At 38.1% G+C, this 18,057-nt stretch overlaps 1 protein-coding gene and 1 pseudogene across 1 annotated transcript in view; both read left to right on the plus strand.

Moving 5' to 3' along the window:
• Positions 1-6,003: 6,003 nt before the first annotated feature.
• LOC148198534 (uncharacterized) lies at positions 6,004-7,893 on the plus strand (annotated as a pseudogene).
• Positions 7,894-14,558: 6,665 nt separating this feature from the next.
• Positions 14,559-18,057, plus strand: part of LOC148198535 (uncharacterized) — a 46,456-nt gene continuing 42,957 nt past the window's right edge. Inside the window, exons 1-5 of the mRNA XM_088115838.1 lie at positions 14,559-15,409; positions 15,492-15,659; positions 15,738-15,842; positions 15,944-15,992; positions 16,073-16,176. Of these exons, the coding sequence (XP_087971964.1) occupies positions 15,207-15,409; positions 15,492-15,659; positions 15,738-15,842; positions 15,944-15,992; positions 16,073-16,176 (629 nt within the window). The 5' untranslated portion in view covers positions 14,559-15,206. The remainder of the gene's footprint in view (positions 15,410-15,491; positions 15,660-15,737; positions 15,843-15,943; positions 15,993-16,072; positions 16,177-18,057) is intronic.

Below are 18,057 nucleotides of genomic sequence, written 5' to 3' on the forward strand. Positions count from 1 at the left end.
CAGAGGTTGTTAGTAGATGAGGTATTGAGTTCAACCTCACCTAACATTATTTTTGTTGTTACTTTTTTAATTATTCAAGCAGACTTTTATCGTGGGATAACATATTAGTATTATTACGGTAGAGCTATGATTAAAATGTTTGGTTGGATGCTTGGTAAGTTGAAGCAAGAGTTGAACATGCACACTAAAGTGAGCATGGAAGTGACTTCAAAATTCAAATTTTGGATTATTAAAGGTTAATCAAGGATAGGATGAGTAATAAATTTATCAATGTCCTGACAACTTCTATTATTTTATTTTATTTTATTTATATAGAACTAATGAGTAATTATTGAGTAACAAAGAGATGAATCTGAACATTATGTGAGTATGAGAGTGGGCGTGTAGCTTTAACAGACTAGGTCTAAATTTTTGTTGGCAGTTGAGTGTGTGAACAACGTAAAAATAGTGCAGAAAATATTGTTAGATTGAATAACCGTGAGAGCGTAAGAGCAAAGGTTCTTTGTTCCAGTTGAGGTTTACAAAAGGAAATTGCATGGGAAGAATGCTTCGTTTGATGCTATTATTAATTTGAGATATGTAGGATGCCTTAAATAATTATTAGATTTATTATCACTTTTAGTCCCTATTTCGTTTATTTTGTTTAATACGAGACTTGATTTTGTTCAGTGTTTAATGTGGTCTTAATTTTTGTAAATTTTGTTTAATTTGGTTCTTTTTCCTGATAGTATCTAAATTGTTAATGGTCCACGTGAGCAATGTCTGAATGACATGTTCCATTTTTTCTCACATGAACCACCACGTCATCTCATCTTTGTCCCAACCCACCTAGAAACCCTAGGAACCTAGAATGAATATAGGGAGCTCAGCATTTGAGGTTATCCTAACACTCAAATAACCTTTCATTCTCAAATAGAGAGGATTGATACATGTAGTGAGAGTAGTAGGAGGTCCTAGTATAGGCGCTACTTGGAGGCCTATCACGTGGTAACGGACTAACCTTGTGTAGGTGATAGGGTGAAACTCATTGGCAATGACTTTGCAAAACAGTAGAGACCACCACAAGTACACAACCCGTCATAGCTCGGTATTCATTCTAAGTCGGTTTAGGTCTTTTGTATGTTAAGATGGTTGGATTAATATCTATATGTATGATTCTCGTATGAGTTATTACAAATGATGTTTAAATTGTTTTGTACTCTAGTTTACCCTTTTCTTGTTGTTTGTATTTGTTATTTTGTTTCCTTGATTTGGTTTGGCGATGATCATTCGGTGGGTGTAAACAGAAGGTAATAAGATCTCTGCTGAACAGGCATTAGACGGTGGAGCAGCAAATGTGTAGCCTCCTCTTGTTGTGTTATTGTTTAGATTGTACTAGTTTGTATATAAAGTAGCTTTTATGGTTATTTTGGGATGACTATAAACTTTATTTTATTTTCCTACTTATCTTAATTGTTCTTGTTAATATTGGATTTGTGATGACTCTACTATATTTTTGGGATGTTACAAATCCTATTTAAAAAAATTATTTAAGATGTTATAAAACTATCGTTCAAATATCACCTATGTTAAAGAAATACATTTTAACTACTATACTTTTATTTTTTAAAATTTTCCTACAATTTTAATTTTTTTAGAAACAAAATCTAGATCAGATTTAGTTTTTGACTACCAATTTTTAACCTTTTTATACTGTGATCTAGAACAAAGTTTAAAATTTAATTCTTAGAACATTTTTTATCATGAAAATTAACCAATTTGATAAATAATATGAATAATTTACTAGCTCATTTTTAATATTGTACATAGAAATTTTTTTCAAATTCCTCAATTTATTGTTTATCATTTGTTGTATGTGTTATCAATTCTCTCGTTTTAGATACTAGTATAAAAATGTGATTTAACTTCGCCTAAAAAGATTTGATTTTAAGAAAATCAATTTTTTTTTTTAAAACACGATAACATTTTTAAATTATTTCATAACTATAAACTATACTCATACAATTAGATATAGGTTTCGATTTAACCTATAGAACTGAAGTCTATACCTATATACATAGGATACATTTGTGAGTTTTTACAACCCACGAAAGGTCCTGTAGTGCAGTACTGTTGCATTATTCTACTTCAGCTCTAGAATTTCGTCGAGGTTCTTTTTTGTCTTCATTATTATTTATCTTCCTTCTCGTTTCTTTTTTATCTCTTCCTTTCATTCTTGTTTTTCTCTTTCTTCTTCTAACGTTGTTTTGTTTCTTGTTTTGGTGTCGCACTTGCATGTTGGTGGTCATTGTCATTTTTTCGCATTGGGGCATTGCAACATTGAAAGTTCATATTGGTCTAGATGCATTACGTTTGGAATGTCGTATCATTGTTGTAATCTTGGTTGTTGGTTCAAGTTTGAACCGTTCGTCTTGGTCTATCTCATTCTTGCTTTCTCATGTTCTTACTCTCATTTGACACAAACCTATTGCTTTTGTATTTTATTTTTAATTATTTTATGCTTCGATTGTCATACCAATTAAGCCTAAACTTTCCCTCATTTTCCTCGCTTAGATATGATTTGGTTGTAGTCAAGTAGGCCAACTGACAATCAAATTATGACACTTGGGTTGTTATATGCTTAAGTAGACAAAATTACATCTTGACTATCAATTGTTGTTGCTTTTGGCCTAGTGGTAAGTGTTTATCTAACATCACAAACATTAAATGAACTTTTACATATTGCACCAATTTGAGTTTTGCCAACCAAAAGACTTTTTCTCTTTCTCTTGGGAAAATCTCTCTTCCAATTACTTAGTTCTTTATATTGATTGCATTACCCTTTGGATTGAATTTACTATTTCCTATTTTCTTATTTTTTTTTCGCTTCTTGGTAGGAGTAGATGTTTTCAACCTAGTTAGATCAAATTAATCACCACTTTAAACAACCTTATGTTATACCTTAGCATATTTATTATTAGTTTAACTTTGTACATTGGATTGATTTATGCTTCTAAGTTGATTTATGATTACATCGAATTGATTTATGCTTCTAAGAAGTTTATTTATGATTACATTGAATGGATTTATGTTTTAATATAACTTTTATTAAAAATATGTTTCTGGATTGTTCTGGACTGTTCTTGGTTGTTAAATATATGCAGGTTTGTTTTTGCAGTTGGGAATGTTGTAGAAATATATTTGTTCTTAAAACAAACAGGGGAATACGTTGATCGAGGTCGTACCTGAATCAAATTTAATGCTCAATTAAGTATAGTATAATACTAGGAAGTGACTCCTAGGTCGTCTCTCAAGGACCAAATGTGGTTCAGTCAATAGGTCGAACACTTTGTGGGGGGGGGGGGGTTGATGAAGAGTTTGTGAATGCAAATGAACTAAACTAAAACTAGAATTGAATGCTACACAGATTTAAAATGGTTGGTCACTAGCTCAGTTACATGCTTCCAATCACAGATTAACAATAATTACCCACTACTCTAACCCAAATCCAACACAAATTACCCAACTAAGTGAAGGCTAATCTGGTCTTCAAAATTGCAAACTAAGCGAATCCAATGCACAAATCCAATCAATTGTGTACCATACAGCCCAATCAACTAAGCGAAGATTAAACACCAATTAACAACTAAGTGTATAACCAACCGCAAGCACAAAACATATTGAATATTGAGCCAAATCAGAGTAGTAGAGTGACAATTAAGGTGCAGAAGTCTCATGAATAAACTACTCTAACTCTAATCCAACATGAATTAATTAAGCAAAGACCAATCATGCTATCATAATCGCGAACTAAGCGAACACAACACACTTATTCCATCAATTATGTTCCATACTGATTTATCAACTAAGCGAAGATTCAATCACCAATTGGGCAACTAAGCGTATACTCATTGCTAGAACACAACCAGATTTAATAGAATGCCAAGCCAGAGCAGCAGAAACACAAGTACAATCCAGAAATATCAAGGAAACAATGCAAAATCACTAATGACCAGCCAAGCACACCTAAGCTAACATTAAAACGAAATTAACACAACCAAACAGAATTGAAAACATTGAAGTAAATGTGGAAAAAACTAAATCCAACAGTCCTAAAGTGAAGCCGACCAATGTTATTAGCCAGGCCGAACGGTACTAACAATGAAATGTCGGTTTAAGGCAAGTGTGAGAAGAGGAGAAATGCAAGAAGATTAAGATGTCGAACGGTACAAGTAAGTAAAAGTCGAACGGTATGAAGACAAGCAAGCGAATGGAAATGAGAATGGAAAGCTAAATGACTTAATACATAATAGAGCCGAACGATATTACACATTAGAAGAACGAACAAAAACTATGCGACCGGTCTATAATAGTGAAGTTAGAGACCGAACGGTATAACACAAACAAAATGCTAGTTAGACCGGAATGTAGAAACTACAACACATTAGTAAAACGAACAAAAAGAAGTCGAATGATCTCTAACAGTAAAGCATGTTAGAGACCGAACGATGTTATTAACAAACTGAACGGTATTACAATAAATGCAGCAACAGGAAAACGTGTAGAATCAAAATGCAGAAATTAAACCAGCAGAAATGCAAAATAGTGCTGGACCAAAATGCACCACGAAAATCAAAGCAGGAATGCAGAAATCAAATGAAAAACAAAGTAGACATGGATTCAAATGCTGGAATGGAAATGGAAGCTGGAAAGTGAAGCAAGAAACGAAACTAGAATCTAAAATGCAAGCAAGAAATGAAATTGAAATTGCAATTCAAAACATAAATCATTCATTACAAGAAAGGGAAAGAGAACAAAACCTAAAACCCCCCAAAAGAGGAGAAGAAGAAAACACCCAATGTTCCCCAAAACCTAAGAACACGCTAAATGAGGGAGATAGAGGAAAGTAAAATCTGATTTGGGGTTTATAGACTCCAAATTACAATTTAGCCCTTCTAACGGGATTTCTTTCATTAATTGTTAGGGTTTTTCCTCTTTGCTCAAAACATGCATTGTTTAACTCATTCGATGTCATGATCATTGATTTTGTCGATATGGACACATACGGGGAAATCTAGATCTGGGGAATCTCTCCCAATAGTAGTATAAACCTAGACATAGGAGTATGATGGTTGGTTGCCTTTAAGCTTCTGTTCACTATAATGCATGATTAATTGCTAGGGAGACAACACACTATAAACTAGTGATTATGATTAGGCTTTCATTGCCGAGACATCGGGTTTAAGGTAATTTAGAAAGTGGCATTAACAATTAATGAAGAAAGATGATTTTTTGAATACATGAGAGTAGGTAAGGATGAAAATGATAAACCCCAACAACATAATCATCCATATATTTCAATTCACGTGTTTTGTTTCTTCTTACCATTGATCAATTCATGCATACATATTTACTTTTGAGTATTTGCATTTAAATCTTAATCAATCGGTTTTACAAGTCTTAGCTAATCAACAAACCACACAACTGTCTAGGCCGTGAGTCCTTGGGAGAACGATACTTGGTCTTACTAGATTTATTACTTGATACGATTCGATTACACTTGCCGAAGGTTTAACAAGTTTTTGGCGCCGTTGCCGAGGACTCGTGGTTTAACTAGTTTATTTGTGTGATTTTTGATTTACTTTGACTTGATTTGTATTTCTAATTTTATTTGTTTTATCTTTCTATCTTCTATTCTTTTTCTCTATCTTTTTGTGCTAACAATTATTTCTAGGAACTTGTTTTCTTGTGTATGTAGGAAGCAATTCGCACTATAAGCAAGAAAAATTCAGAACCTCTTCTTGAAGGCTTGGACGAGAGTAGACAGAGGAGAAGAATCCGTACATCTAGAGAACTTTTCCCTCCTCCAAAAACACTCTTACAACCTTCCCCCAAAGGTCTAACCAAAGCACAAAAAATGTGGCAGAGGAGAATAATGGTAGACGCACTCTTGCAGATTACACCACTGTGGTTGGCCCTCAACATTTTAACAGTATAGCAAGGCCGAGGGTCAATGCTGCAAACATGGAGGTGAAACCAGCATTGATACAACTTGTAAAGAGTAATCAATTCAATGGGCTATCACATGAAAGTCCATATGAGCATCTCACTACCTTTAATGAAATTTGTAACACTGTGAAGATAAATGGGGTGCTAGATGAAGCAATCAAGCTTAGCTTGTTTCCTTTCTCATTGGGAGGCAATGCTAAGTTATGGTTAAACTCTTTTCCAAAAGGACGCTTTATTGAGTGGGAAGCTGTGGTTGCAAAGTTTTTAAACAAATACTTCCCACAATCTAAAGTCAATAAAGGGAAGCAAGAGATATCTTCTTTCAGACAAGGCATGGAAGAGTCATTAGGTCAAGCATGAGATCGTTATAAAATTTTGTTGAGAAAAACTCCCACGCATGACTTTGATGAAGCAGTAGTCTTACTTTTCCTTGGAGGTCTTGGTTCACAAACCAAGTTGATGTTAGATGTCTCAGCAGGAGGTAATATTAAATGGAAGACTCTAAAGGAAGCAACCGAATTGATAGAGAATATGGCTACTAATGACAATGAGTTGCACAGTGAAAGAGGAACTCCTATTCAACAGGAAGGGGTTCTACAATTGCACTCAAGTGATGCCTTGCTTGCTCAGAATAAGATTATAACTCAACAGTTGGAGAATCTAACAAAGGCACTTGCTTAATTGCCAAAGGAATTAAAGACTGTTGAACAAGTTCAACAACAGATGTGTGAACTATGTGGTAGTGACCATATCAATGGTCAATGCACTTTCCCAGTGGAGGCCCTAGAAGATGTAAATTTCATGGCCAATCAATTTCCATACCGCCAAGGTAATTTCAACCAAGGGTGGAAACCTTACCCATGCATGGATCAAGGTCAAGGACAATCTGGACAAGCTAGGCAACCAGGACAATTTAATAGGCCACAACAACAACCAACACTATGGCAACAAGTGTCTACACTCAATGAAAGACATACAAAGTTGGAAGAAACTCTTCAGCAATTTATGCAGGTAACTATTTCCACTCAAAAGAGCACTGAAGCGTCTATTAAAAATTTGGAGATACAAGTTGACCAAATATCTAAGAAGTTGGAAGATATGCCTGATAAGAGTTTTGGGGCTAATACTGAAGTTAACCTTAAGGAAGAGTGTAAAGTTTTAGTGAGTGTGAATGCTGAAAAAATTGAGTTAGAGAGAAGAGAAGAAAAGAAAGAGAGAGTAGAGAGAAACGAAAAGAGAAAAGGAGAAGAAGAGAGAAAAGAGAAAAAAATTGAAAATATTCTTCCTTTTCCAATAGATTATGAGAGAATAAAGAAAGAGAGACAAGATGTGCTTTGTACAGATATCTTCAATCAAATGGATGTTGATCTACTTGTGAATGAAGCATGGCAACAATTCTCAGCTCAGGTAAATCATATGAATCAAATCTCCAAAAGAAAAAGATATATAGAGGAGGAGATTCATGAGTGCAAAGCTGCTAAAAAAAGATCATTCCCTCCAAAAGTGAAAGATCCAAGAAGTTTCACCATTCCTTGCATCATAGGGAAGAAAAAGGTAAAGAAAGCCCTACTTGATTTAGGGTCAAGTGTCAATTTAATGCATTTATCTTTACTTGAGCAAATTGGTGAATTTGACATCAAGCCAACAAACATGACTTTGCTAATAGCGGATGGATCTTCAATGAATCCTTATGGTATAGTAGAAGATGTTATGGTTTGTGTAGGCAAACTACAATTCTTGGTGGACTTTGTGGTGATAAAAATGGACGATGAAAGGGTGCGAATTATTCTTGGAAGACCGTTTATGAAAATGGCTAAGGTCTTCATTGATGTAGATGAAGGAATAGTGGTGCTTCAAGATCAAGAAGAAAGGGTGGTTGTTGATGTCTTCAAAGAAGAGCATTAGATGAAAAAGGAAGAGGCCACTAGTGCAGAAAGGGGTTTTAACGTCTCCCAATAGACGTCCGTCCACAAAAGCCCCAACGTATATAATTGACCGGTGGCATATTAGTAAATAAGTGGAACTGTAGACGTCCGTCCTGGGGCTAGCCGGACGTCTATAATGTTATGAACGTCCGTCCTTGGAGACGGACGTTTATAGGCTGAACAAAGTGAACACGGGTCAGCCCTTTGGACGTCCGTCCTTGGTCGCGACGGACGTTTATAATGTTATGGACGTCCGTCCTGGGGGACGGACGTTTAATAGGCTGAACTAGTAAACACCTATCAGCTCTTTGAACGTCCGTCCTTGCCCGAGACGGACGTTTAAACTTGAGTGAACGTCCGTCCTAGGTGACGGACGTTTATTGGGCTGAACAGTGAAAATCCATGTGCAGGCTTTGAACGTCCGTCCCTGGCCGAGACGGACGTTTATACTTGAGTGAACGTCCGTCCTAAATGACGGACGTTCATTAGGCTGAACAGTGAAAATCCATGTGCAGGCTTTGAACGTCCGTCCGTGGCCGAGACGGACGTTTATACTTGAGTGAACGTCCGTCCTAAGTGACGGACGTTCATTTGGCTGAACAGTGAAAACCATTTGCAGGCTTTGAACGTCCGTCCCTGGCCGAGACGGACGTTTATACTTGAGTGAACGTCCGTCCTAAGTGACGGACGTTCATTTGGCTGAACAGTGAAAACCATTTGCAGGCTTTGAACGTCCGTCCCTGGCCGAGACGGACGTTTATACTCTAGCGAACGTCCGTCCTCGGAGACGGACGTTAAAAGGATGAACGTTTATAGTTGAACGTTTATACCCATTGCAGCCCTTAGACGTCCGTCTCAGGGGGACGGACGTCTACGAGGCTGAACGTTTCAATTTCCCAAGTAGGGAACTTACACGTCCGTTTTGGGAGGGCTCGGACGTCTATAATAAACACAGACGTCCGTGCCCCTATAACGGACGTTTAAGGTACTGACAGGGTGGTTGGATATTTAATTCTCTTCAGGCCCTCAACGTCAGTCCTACGAGGGCACGGACGTCTATAATATTATAGACGTCCGAGCCCGTATAACGGACGTTTAATGTACTGACAGGGGTGGTTGGATATTTAATTCTCTTCAGGTCCAGAGACGTCCCATATGCGGGGCCCGACGTTTATACTATTATAGACGTCAGAGCCCTCGTAGGACGGACGTTGAGGATCTGCCATGGGGAGTTGAAACGTTCAGTTTGTTCAATATAATAGACGTCAGCTCCCCAAAACGGACGTTTATCATATTACAGACGTCGGCGCACCCAAGGACGGACGTTTAAACCCACCCGCGAATATCATTTTTAAATCATCAAAGACGTCACATTAGTGACGAACCTGACGTCTATACTCTTATAGACGTCCGTCCACAAGCTCGCCGGACGTCTAAGAGTATAATATCGTGCTCCCGCGAACCAGTGACCAGTTAACGTTTGGAAACGCACTGTTCATCGTCTTCCTCCGCAAAACGCTGCTGCGCCATTGATTTCCAGGTGAGTTTTCTCGTTTTTGGACCGTTTAAATTCATTTTCAATCCGATTACATTGCTCTGTGATGAAATACCTTTGATTTGAACCGATTAAAAATCGTTTTCGGTCCGTTTTTTTGTAGACTCTTGCGTGTTCTTGGAGGCTTCTTTGACTGTTTTTGGACTGCGTTTTAGGCCGTTCACTCCTCCGTTTTCATCATTTTCATTTCGAATCTACTTTCCAGGTTAGCTTGTTGGTTGAAATTTTTTTGTATGCATGTAATTGAGTTTTGTGAATGCACGTTTTTTACTGTAAAATGTGACTGCGTAATTGGCTTTTGAATATATCTGTATTAGTTGTGTATTATATAAGTATCAAATCATTGAGTGACACTTAGTTCCCGTTTGAAATTTAAGACAAACGATTAATCTTTTAATCGTTTGTGTTAAATTTTGAATTGTCCGATTGGACAGTTTGAGAAAATTAATTTCCATAATTTGCAATTCCATGTCATTTGGAGTTTAAGGATAAGATTGATAAAATTTCGGTTCAGTACTTGTGTTGTTCTCCGGATGCATATTTGATTGTGGTCATCGTTGACTACTCTCATTTCGTGTATTTCGGAGACCAATGCGAAATGCTGCCGAAATCTTATCAATTTTATGATGTAGACTTCAATGCACGTGGCTGATATAATTATGAAAATTAGTTTTTTGAATGGGTAGGGCCTAACCTTGTGAGAGTTAAAACACTTGAACTAATGATTTTACGAACATAGTATGGATCGAAGCTGGATGAAGGAACGTCGCATCAGTGAAGAGTATGAGAAGGGTGTTTCGAAGTTCTTGCAATACGTTGAACAAAATGCTAAGTCCGTCAACGGGAAATATTTTTGTCCTTGTGTGCGTTGTCTTAATCAAATACGGCAAGACTTAGGCAATGTGCGTGACCATCTATTCATGTACGGCATAATGAGGACTTATACCGTTTGGACTTGGCATGGAGAACTACTGGAGCAGCAAACCACGTCACGAGGAACGGATTATGTGGAAGAATGGATGAGTGACCATTTAGAGGACATGATACGTGATGTCGGTGAAGAAAATTTTGTAAGGGCTAATTTGTATGATTCTCTTATTAATGATTCAGAGCAACCGTTGTTCCCAGGATGCTCGAACTTTACACGTCTGTCTTCAACTTTAAAATTATTTAGTTTAAAAGCAAGGAATGGATGGACCGATAAAAGTTTCACCGAGTTGTTGGAGTTGTTGAAGGAGATGCTTCCAGAAAATAATACTCTACCTATTCGTAATTACGAGGCCAAAAAAATTTTATGTCCAATGGGTCTTGAATATCGAAAGATACATGCTTGTCCTAATGATTGTGTTTTGTACACAAAGGAGTTTGCTTCGTTAAAGTATTGTCCAACATGTGGTTTATCCCGTTTTAAAAAGAAATCTGACAGAGTCACTGGTGATGAAGGTAATGATGGTGCACCTGCTAAGGTGATGTGGTATTTGCCTATAATACCTAGGTTCAAACGTATGTTCTCTGTTAAAGAAGATGCAAAGAACCTTAAATGGCACTCTGACGAAAGAAAGTGCGATAATCTTCTTCGACACCCTGCTGATTCTCCACAATGGAAAAAGATTGATGACAAATTTCCTGAATTTGGTGCAGATCCAAGAAACTTAAGGCTTGCACTTGCAACTGATGGTATGAATCCTTATGGAAACTTAAGTAGCAAACACAGTTCGTGGCCAGTTATGTTGATGATTTACAATCTTTCTCCTTCGTTGTGCATGAAGAGAAAATATGTGATGTTGTCCATGATGATATCGGGTCCTAGACAACCTGGAAATGACATTGATGTTTACTTAGCACCTTTAATTGATGATTTGAAATTGTTGTGGGAAGAAGGCATCGACGTGTTTGACTCACATGTTCAGGAACAGTTTCGTTTGCGTGCAATGTTGTTTTGCACTATAAATGATTTCCCAGCATATGGAAACTTGAGCGGTTATAGTGTTAAAGGTCATTTTGCATGTCCCATATGTGAAGAAAACACTAGTTACCTTCAGTTGAAGCATGGTCAGAAGACAGTATATACAAGACATCGAAAATTTCTTCCTCGTAATCATCCTTATCGTAGATTGAAAAAAGCATTTAATGGAAGTGCTGAGGATGAGGTTGTGTGCAGACCCCGGAATGGTGAAGAGGTGTACAACGAAGTGAAAAACATTGACATTGTGTTTGGAAAACATCATAAAAGTACCTATGCAAAGAACATCTGGAAGAAACGATCGATATTTTTTAAGCTTCCATATTGGTGTGAACTTGATGTTAGACATTGTATTGATGTGATGCACGTTGAAAAAAATGTTTGTGACAGTGTTATCGGAACTTTATTAAACGTCAAAGGGAAGACCAAAGACGGAATAAAAGCAAGACAAGATTTGGCTGACATGGGAATCCGATCTGAGTTACATCCACAGATAATAGGAAGACGCACCTATCTGCCCCCAGCCTGTCACACACTTTCCAAAAAAGAAAAACAAAGTTTTTGTAACTGTTTAAGAAGTGTGAAGGTTCCGCAAGGTTATTCTTCAAACATTAGTAACCTTGTGTCTATGCAAGACTTAAAGCTAGTTGGTTTAAAGTCTCACGATTGTCATGTATTGATGCAACAGTTGTTACCAGTTTTTATTCGAGGTATATTACCTCCTTCTGTTAGGGGTATTCTGACACGTCTGAGTTTTTTCTTTAATGCCATTTGCAAGAAAGTTGTTGACCCTCGAAGTTTAGATGAATTGGAAAATGAGGGAATAAGACTACTATGTCAATTGGAGATGTATTTTCCACCTTCCTTTTTTGACATCATGGTACATTTGATTGTTCATCTAGTCAGAGAAATAAGAATATGTGGGCCGGTCTTCTTAAGGTGGATGTACCCAGTTGAAAGATACATGAAGATCTTAAAGGGATATGTCAAGAATCAGTATAGACCAGAAGCTTCAATCATAGAGCGATACGTTGCAGAAGAAGCCATTGAATTTTGTTCAAGTTATATGCCATCTTGTGAACCCGTCGGTCTTCCGAAGAGCAAAAATGAAGGAAAATGTGAAGGTAAGGGTGTTCGAGGTGTGAGAATTCAAAGTGTTAGCAGAAAAGAAATTGACCAAGCTCATTTGTACGTCTTAAACAACACTGTCGATGTGATTCCTTACATTTCTGACCACGTTAATGAAATAAAGGCAGCAAACCCAAAAATGAGTGAAAAATGGCATCTTAATGAACATGTGAAAACCTTCTTGGGATGGTTTAAGAAAAAGATGTATGCGACTCCACATGTTTCTGAAACTTTATTGAGGTTATCTCGTGGGCCGAACACAGAGGTCATTACATATGGTGGGTACTATATAAACAATATTTCATTTCAGACAAAGGTAGAAGATGACAAAAGCAGAGTTCAAAATAGTGGCGTCACACTACAAGCTGAGGCTGTGCACTTTGCTAGTTCTAAAGACAAAAATCCAATCACAGCATCCATCAGTTATTTTGGAATAATACAAGAAATATGGGAAGTTGATTACGTTACTTTTAGAGTACCAGTTTTCAAGTGTAAATGGGTTGATATAAATTCTGGTGTCATGATGGATGACCTTGGTTTCACATTGGTAGACTTGAACAAGATGAATTACACTGATGAACCATTTATCATGGCTAGTCAAGCAAGACAAATATTCTACGTAAGTGATCCATCGAATAACAAATGGTCAGTGGTTTTAGAAGGTAGAAACATGCATGGACATGAGGATGACGATTCTCTTGATATACTTGAGACAACATCTGTTGCATGTAGACCCACTGAAGACCCAGTTGATGACGTTGCCGATGTAATGCAGGCAATTCGTAGTGATCACAACGAAGGCATTTGGGAAAAAACAATTAATTAATAGGTTAATATTTTCACTTTTATTGACTTTATATGTATGTTCATCATAATTGAATTATTACTAACGTTGTATAATTTTTTTAGGTATGTCGGCCTCAGACTCAGGATCGGGAAAGAGCAGACGTGGACAAGGCGTCACCCGAGTGGCAGATGTGACATCCGGACGCGTGGATGGTCAGAGGAGGCATGTTGACATTGACCCCAGATCAGGTCATCCATCAGGGCCAAATGCTGATAGGTTTAGGAGTTATCTGGGCAAGTTAGCAAAAAGTCATGTCTCTATCCTTCATGCATGTTGGGATGACGTCCCAGAGGTCGACAAGAACCTCTTATGGCAAGATGTTCAGGTATGTTTATACTTCATGCAATTTGTGATATACTTATCTGTTATGTTTTCTTTTGGTAACAAGTTTTTGGTTTTAAACAGCAACATTTTGATATTCCAAACACAATGCAAATCAGAAAGAAAGTGTTATCGCATATAGCGATAAGATGGAGGGATTTCAAGACAAGGCTGACACGACTATATGTCTTTGGAGATAGACAACATGAAAATCCATCTCAGCATTATACCTTCACAGAGGAGGATTGGATGCAGTTTCGTGCATCTAGAGAGTCTGAGGAATGGAAGGTATGTTTCTTAAGATCGCCTTTCATTGAGTTTTTATGATTATACACTTACTTATATACATGGTTTCACAGGATAAAAGGTTAGCCGCCCAAGAAAGACAAAAGTTAAACGACGCACCCCACTTGTTATCACGAGGTGGATATGCAAAATTGGAGAAGAAACTGAGAAAGTCTAGAGCCGATGCCTTGGGACTTGAGTCGCCCGACCTAGCACCTGCACCTGCTAGGTACGAGCTGTGGAAGGCTGCTCGGACTAAATCTGATGGGAACATGACATCTTCCTCAGCTGCCTTGATCTCACAGAGAATTGTAAGTTCAAATTATAAGCAGTTATTTGATTGTGTATCTATCACAGCATGTCTTCTAAGTAACTTGGTTTTTTTATGTGCAGGATGAGTTGGTTGAACAGCAGACTCAAGGCACATTTGCTGGCCAAGGTAGGGACGACATTCTGACAACGGCCATTGGAAGGCCCGAGCACCCAGGACGTGTACGTGGAGTTCCTGGGGCGATTGGTCTTCGTGAGTATTTTGGCCCTACACAGAAAACCCCCCAATCAATGAGTCAGGAGACACTGAGGCAGATGGATCTTCAATGGGAGGAAAGACTCAACCAAAGCATGAGATCAATGGAGCAACGATTCATGGAGCAGCTACAAGAACAAAAACAAATACAAAGAGCGCTTGAAGAAAAGCTGCATTCCATGACGCAAGGCGACATGGGGGTCGATGAAACTCCCACACCACCTCGTGTCAGCACTAAAGGATCATGCTCTGCTGTAGACCCCACTCAGTATAGCGGTCAATATGAGCTGTTGGTTGATGGGGATCCCCCACGCATTGTGGCTGTCGGACGAGTGCTTGAGGGAGGGGAGACCATTCATGGTGTTGCCATATTACCCCAGCACGTGCGTGTGACCATTGACGAGGTTCGGGATCCCCAGGCTCAGGTGCCTGTACCCACTCCAGAAATTAACTTTGTGGGGGAGGCCATAGGATCATTTATTGCATGGCCTAGAGCATTGATCATGTCCCACATCGCTACTCCACAGGTATAATGTCTTTTAAAATAGTATTTCTATGTTTATTCTTCATATAATTGTTGACAAAGCTTTGACGTAAATTCTTATCTTCAGTTCACACGTCCTCAGAAGCAGCCAATTCATGATACAGTCATACATGAAGATGATGAGATGGCTGAAGCGGAGGATGATCCTCTATCAAAGTTAGTGACAAAATTACCCAAATTAAAGAAAGCATCATTAGAAGTCTACTGGGATTTGAGGGTATTTGGTCTTCCCCCACATGTGCCAGTTTATATCACATTTTCTGATGCATTGGAGGTGATTGGGGGAGACAGGATGTTGAATATTTCCATCATTCAGCTGTGGTGCATGTAAGTTACTCAATTTGGTCTTTCATATTACTTTTATTTACATTGTTATATAGTTTCTAACAACTTAACTTTGTTGTTTTAGGTACATGGACACAATCGTTGTAGACCAAGGTCGGTCTTCCATGTACGGATTTGTTGAACCTCAGACCATTCAACCGTCTGGTAACACACTTCAAAACAGACAAGATTATTTGCAAACATGGATGGATGAGTCAAAAAGAGACGTATACCTTGTGCCATACATTGACGGGTAGGTGTTGTTATATGTGGTCAGTTTATTATTATAGTTTCGTTAATTAGTTGAATAACTATTTGTCCTTCGTGATAGGTCGCACTGGCAGCTGATGGTAATCCTTCCCAAACAATGTAAAATTATATTTTTTTGTTCGTTGCACAGGAGGATGAAAACTGAGTTGAGAACCATGCTTCAAGGGTAAGTGTTTCTCCAAAAATGACTTTGAATTTGATGTTCACCTTCAACTTTTATGATAAAATAGTCATATTAATTATACTTTGTGTTTTCAATCTGTACAGAGTTATTGGTAAATCTCGTGGTCAACTGGTTCAAGTTTTGTATCCAAAGGTTGTAAGTCATTTAACGTTTCCTTTTCATTTATGTTATTGAATGATCTAAATTCTTAACTATTTAGTTTGTTATTTTAGTGTAACCACCAGGTAGATTCATGGGAATGTGGCTTCTATGTGATGTGTTGGATTAAGACCATCATTCGAGCAGTCATTACAGATGACTGGAATGAGGTAATGATGTATACCTTCAATACATTACAAATCATATTCATCTACAACTATATATGAAACAATAATGAATCTTTGTTGAATTTTGCAGTGCTTCAAGACTACATCGCCTATTACAGAAGACACAATTAAACAGATAAGGCAGGAGTGGACCGCTTATCTTCTGCAAAGATGGAGTTAGGAATAGTTATATTTCTTGTTGAACATTGTTTAGTTTTTTAGTTTAAGTTTTATGTTGATAGTTTGGTAGTGGATTGAACTCCACATTAAGTAGAACTTTGTTTATATAAAACGCATTTTTATATTATTGCAAAATTGTTCTGGGACATTTTTCTGCTTTTCAGGTGTGGTTTTATTTAAAAAATAAACTAATTTTTAAAAAAAAAACGCCCAGTAGACGTCCGTTAGTGCACAGTCGGACGTCTACAGACGTCTGTCAGTGCACACACGGACGTCCACCCCCCAGCTCCTACCTAAAACATTTCAGCAAGGTAGACGTCAGGGGGGAGGAGGCGGACGTATATATAGACGTCCGTCCAGACACAACGGACGTTTATATAGGCGTCCGTCCAGACACAACGGACGTTCATGTAAACGTCCCTCCTGACACAACGGACGTTCATGTCGACGTCCGTCATGACACAACGGACGTTCATGTAGACGTCCGTGCTGACACAACGGACGTTTTACAGAGACGTCCGTCCTGCCACAACGGACGTTCATGTAGACGTCCGTGCTGACACAACGGACGTTTACAGAGACGTCCGTCCTGCCACAACGGACGTCTGAGCGACGTCACCCACATAAACGTCGGGCGTACGCCGGACGTCAAAAGGCCAAAATATCGGACGTTAAAACCCCTTTCTGCACTAGTGGGCTAGTCATAAAGCTACATGTCAAGATGTACTCATGACTAGTCCTAAAGATGCAAAGCCGGGCATTAAAGGTAAAAATTGTTTCTTGTTTCAGGTTAGGGAAGAAGAAAAAGATGGCAAAGGAAGGAAGGTTCATGATGATTTGATGCAAGCACAACCAAAACCTGGTAAACATGTGAAATTCAAAAACAGGTTATGGGTTGTGAAAGATTATAAAGAAGATGGAGTGCTAGAAATTGAATCTCCACATTCAAGAAGAATCAAGGAGGTGGACCGGAAGCAGCTGATGAGTTGGTGTGATGACATAAAGATGAACACCAACATGGAAGATGGAACTTGAACTTTATTGGGTCAAGCTAATGACGTTAAAAGAGCGCTTTTTGGGAGGCACCCCAGTGGTTTCAGAACATTAATTCTTATTTTATTATTGATTTTGGTGATGTAACTTTATAAACTTTAGGACATTATTTTTATGTTGAAATTTTTGGGTATAACATCTACTGATGGATGCTAGGTGGTGAAGTATCTACTAAAAGATACAAGGTTTATTAAACAGGTTTGTTACACCTACTGATGGGTGGTGGTAAGAAAGATTTGCACCTACTGATAGGTGTTGGTGGATTTTGGGTCAGGCTCGTGACGTTAAACAAGCGCTACCTGGGAGGCAACCCAGTTGATTCATTTTATCTTTGTTATTTGTTTTGATTCTGCTTTAGTTGCATAATAGGATTGAATGTTTGAGTGAAGTGAGAAAATAATTGCATGAAGTGAGGGGCATGAGTATAAGCTACCTAGGGCAAGCTAGGAAGAAGAAAAGCATGTCACGCAAGTGCCGTTCAGCGGAAATTTCCGCTGAGCGGTATCACTGCAGACTTTGGTTGTACTATTTGCCCTTAGCGGGATTAGGCCCATTTAGGTATTTTTATACCCTAAGGTGCGGTTTTGGTTCTAATTTCATATCTCACTCTTCTCACACACTCTCAAGCACTTTTCTAAGTTTTCTCTCCACTTTTCCTC

The sequence above is a fragment of the Vigna umbellata genome, chromosome 5 (assembly GCF_029865625.1).
Source record: "Vigna umbellata cultivar VRB3 chromosome 5, Vumbellata_1.0, whole genome shotgun sequence".
In the NCBI taxonomy this organism is placed as follows: Eukaryota; Viridiplantae; Streptophyta; class Magnoliopsida; order Fabales; family Fabaceae; genus Vigna; species Vigna umbellata.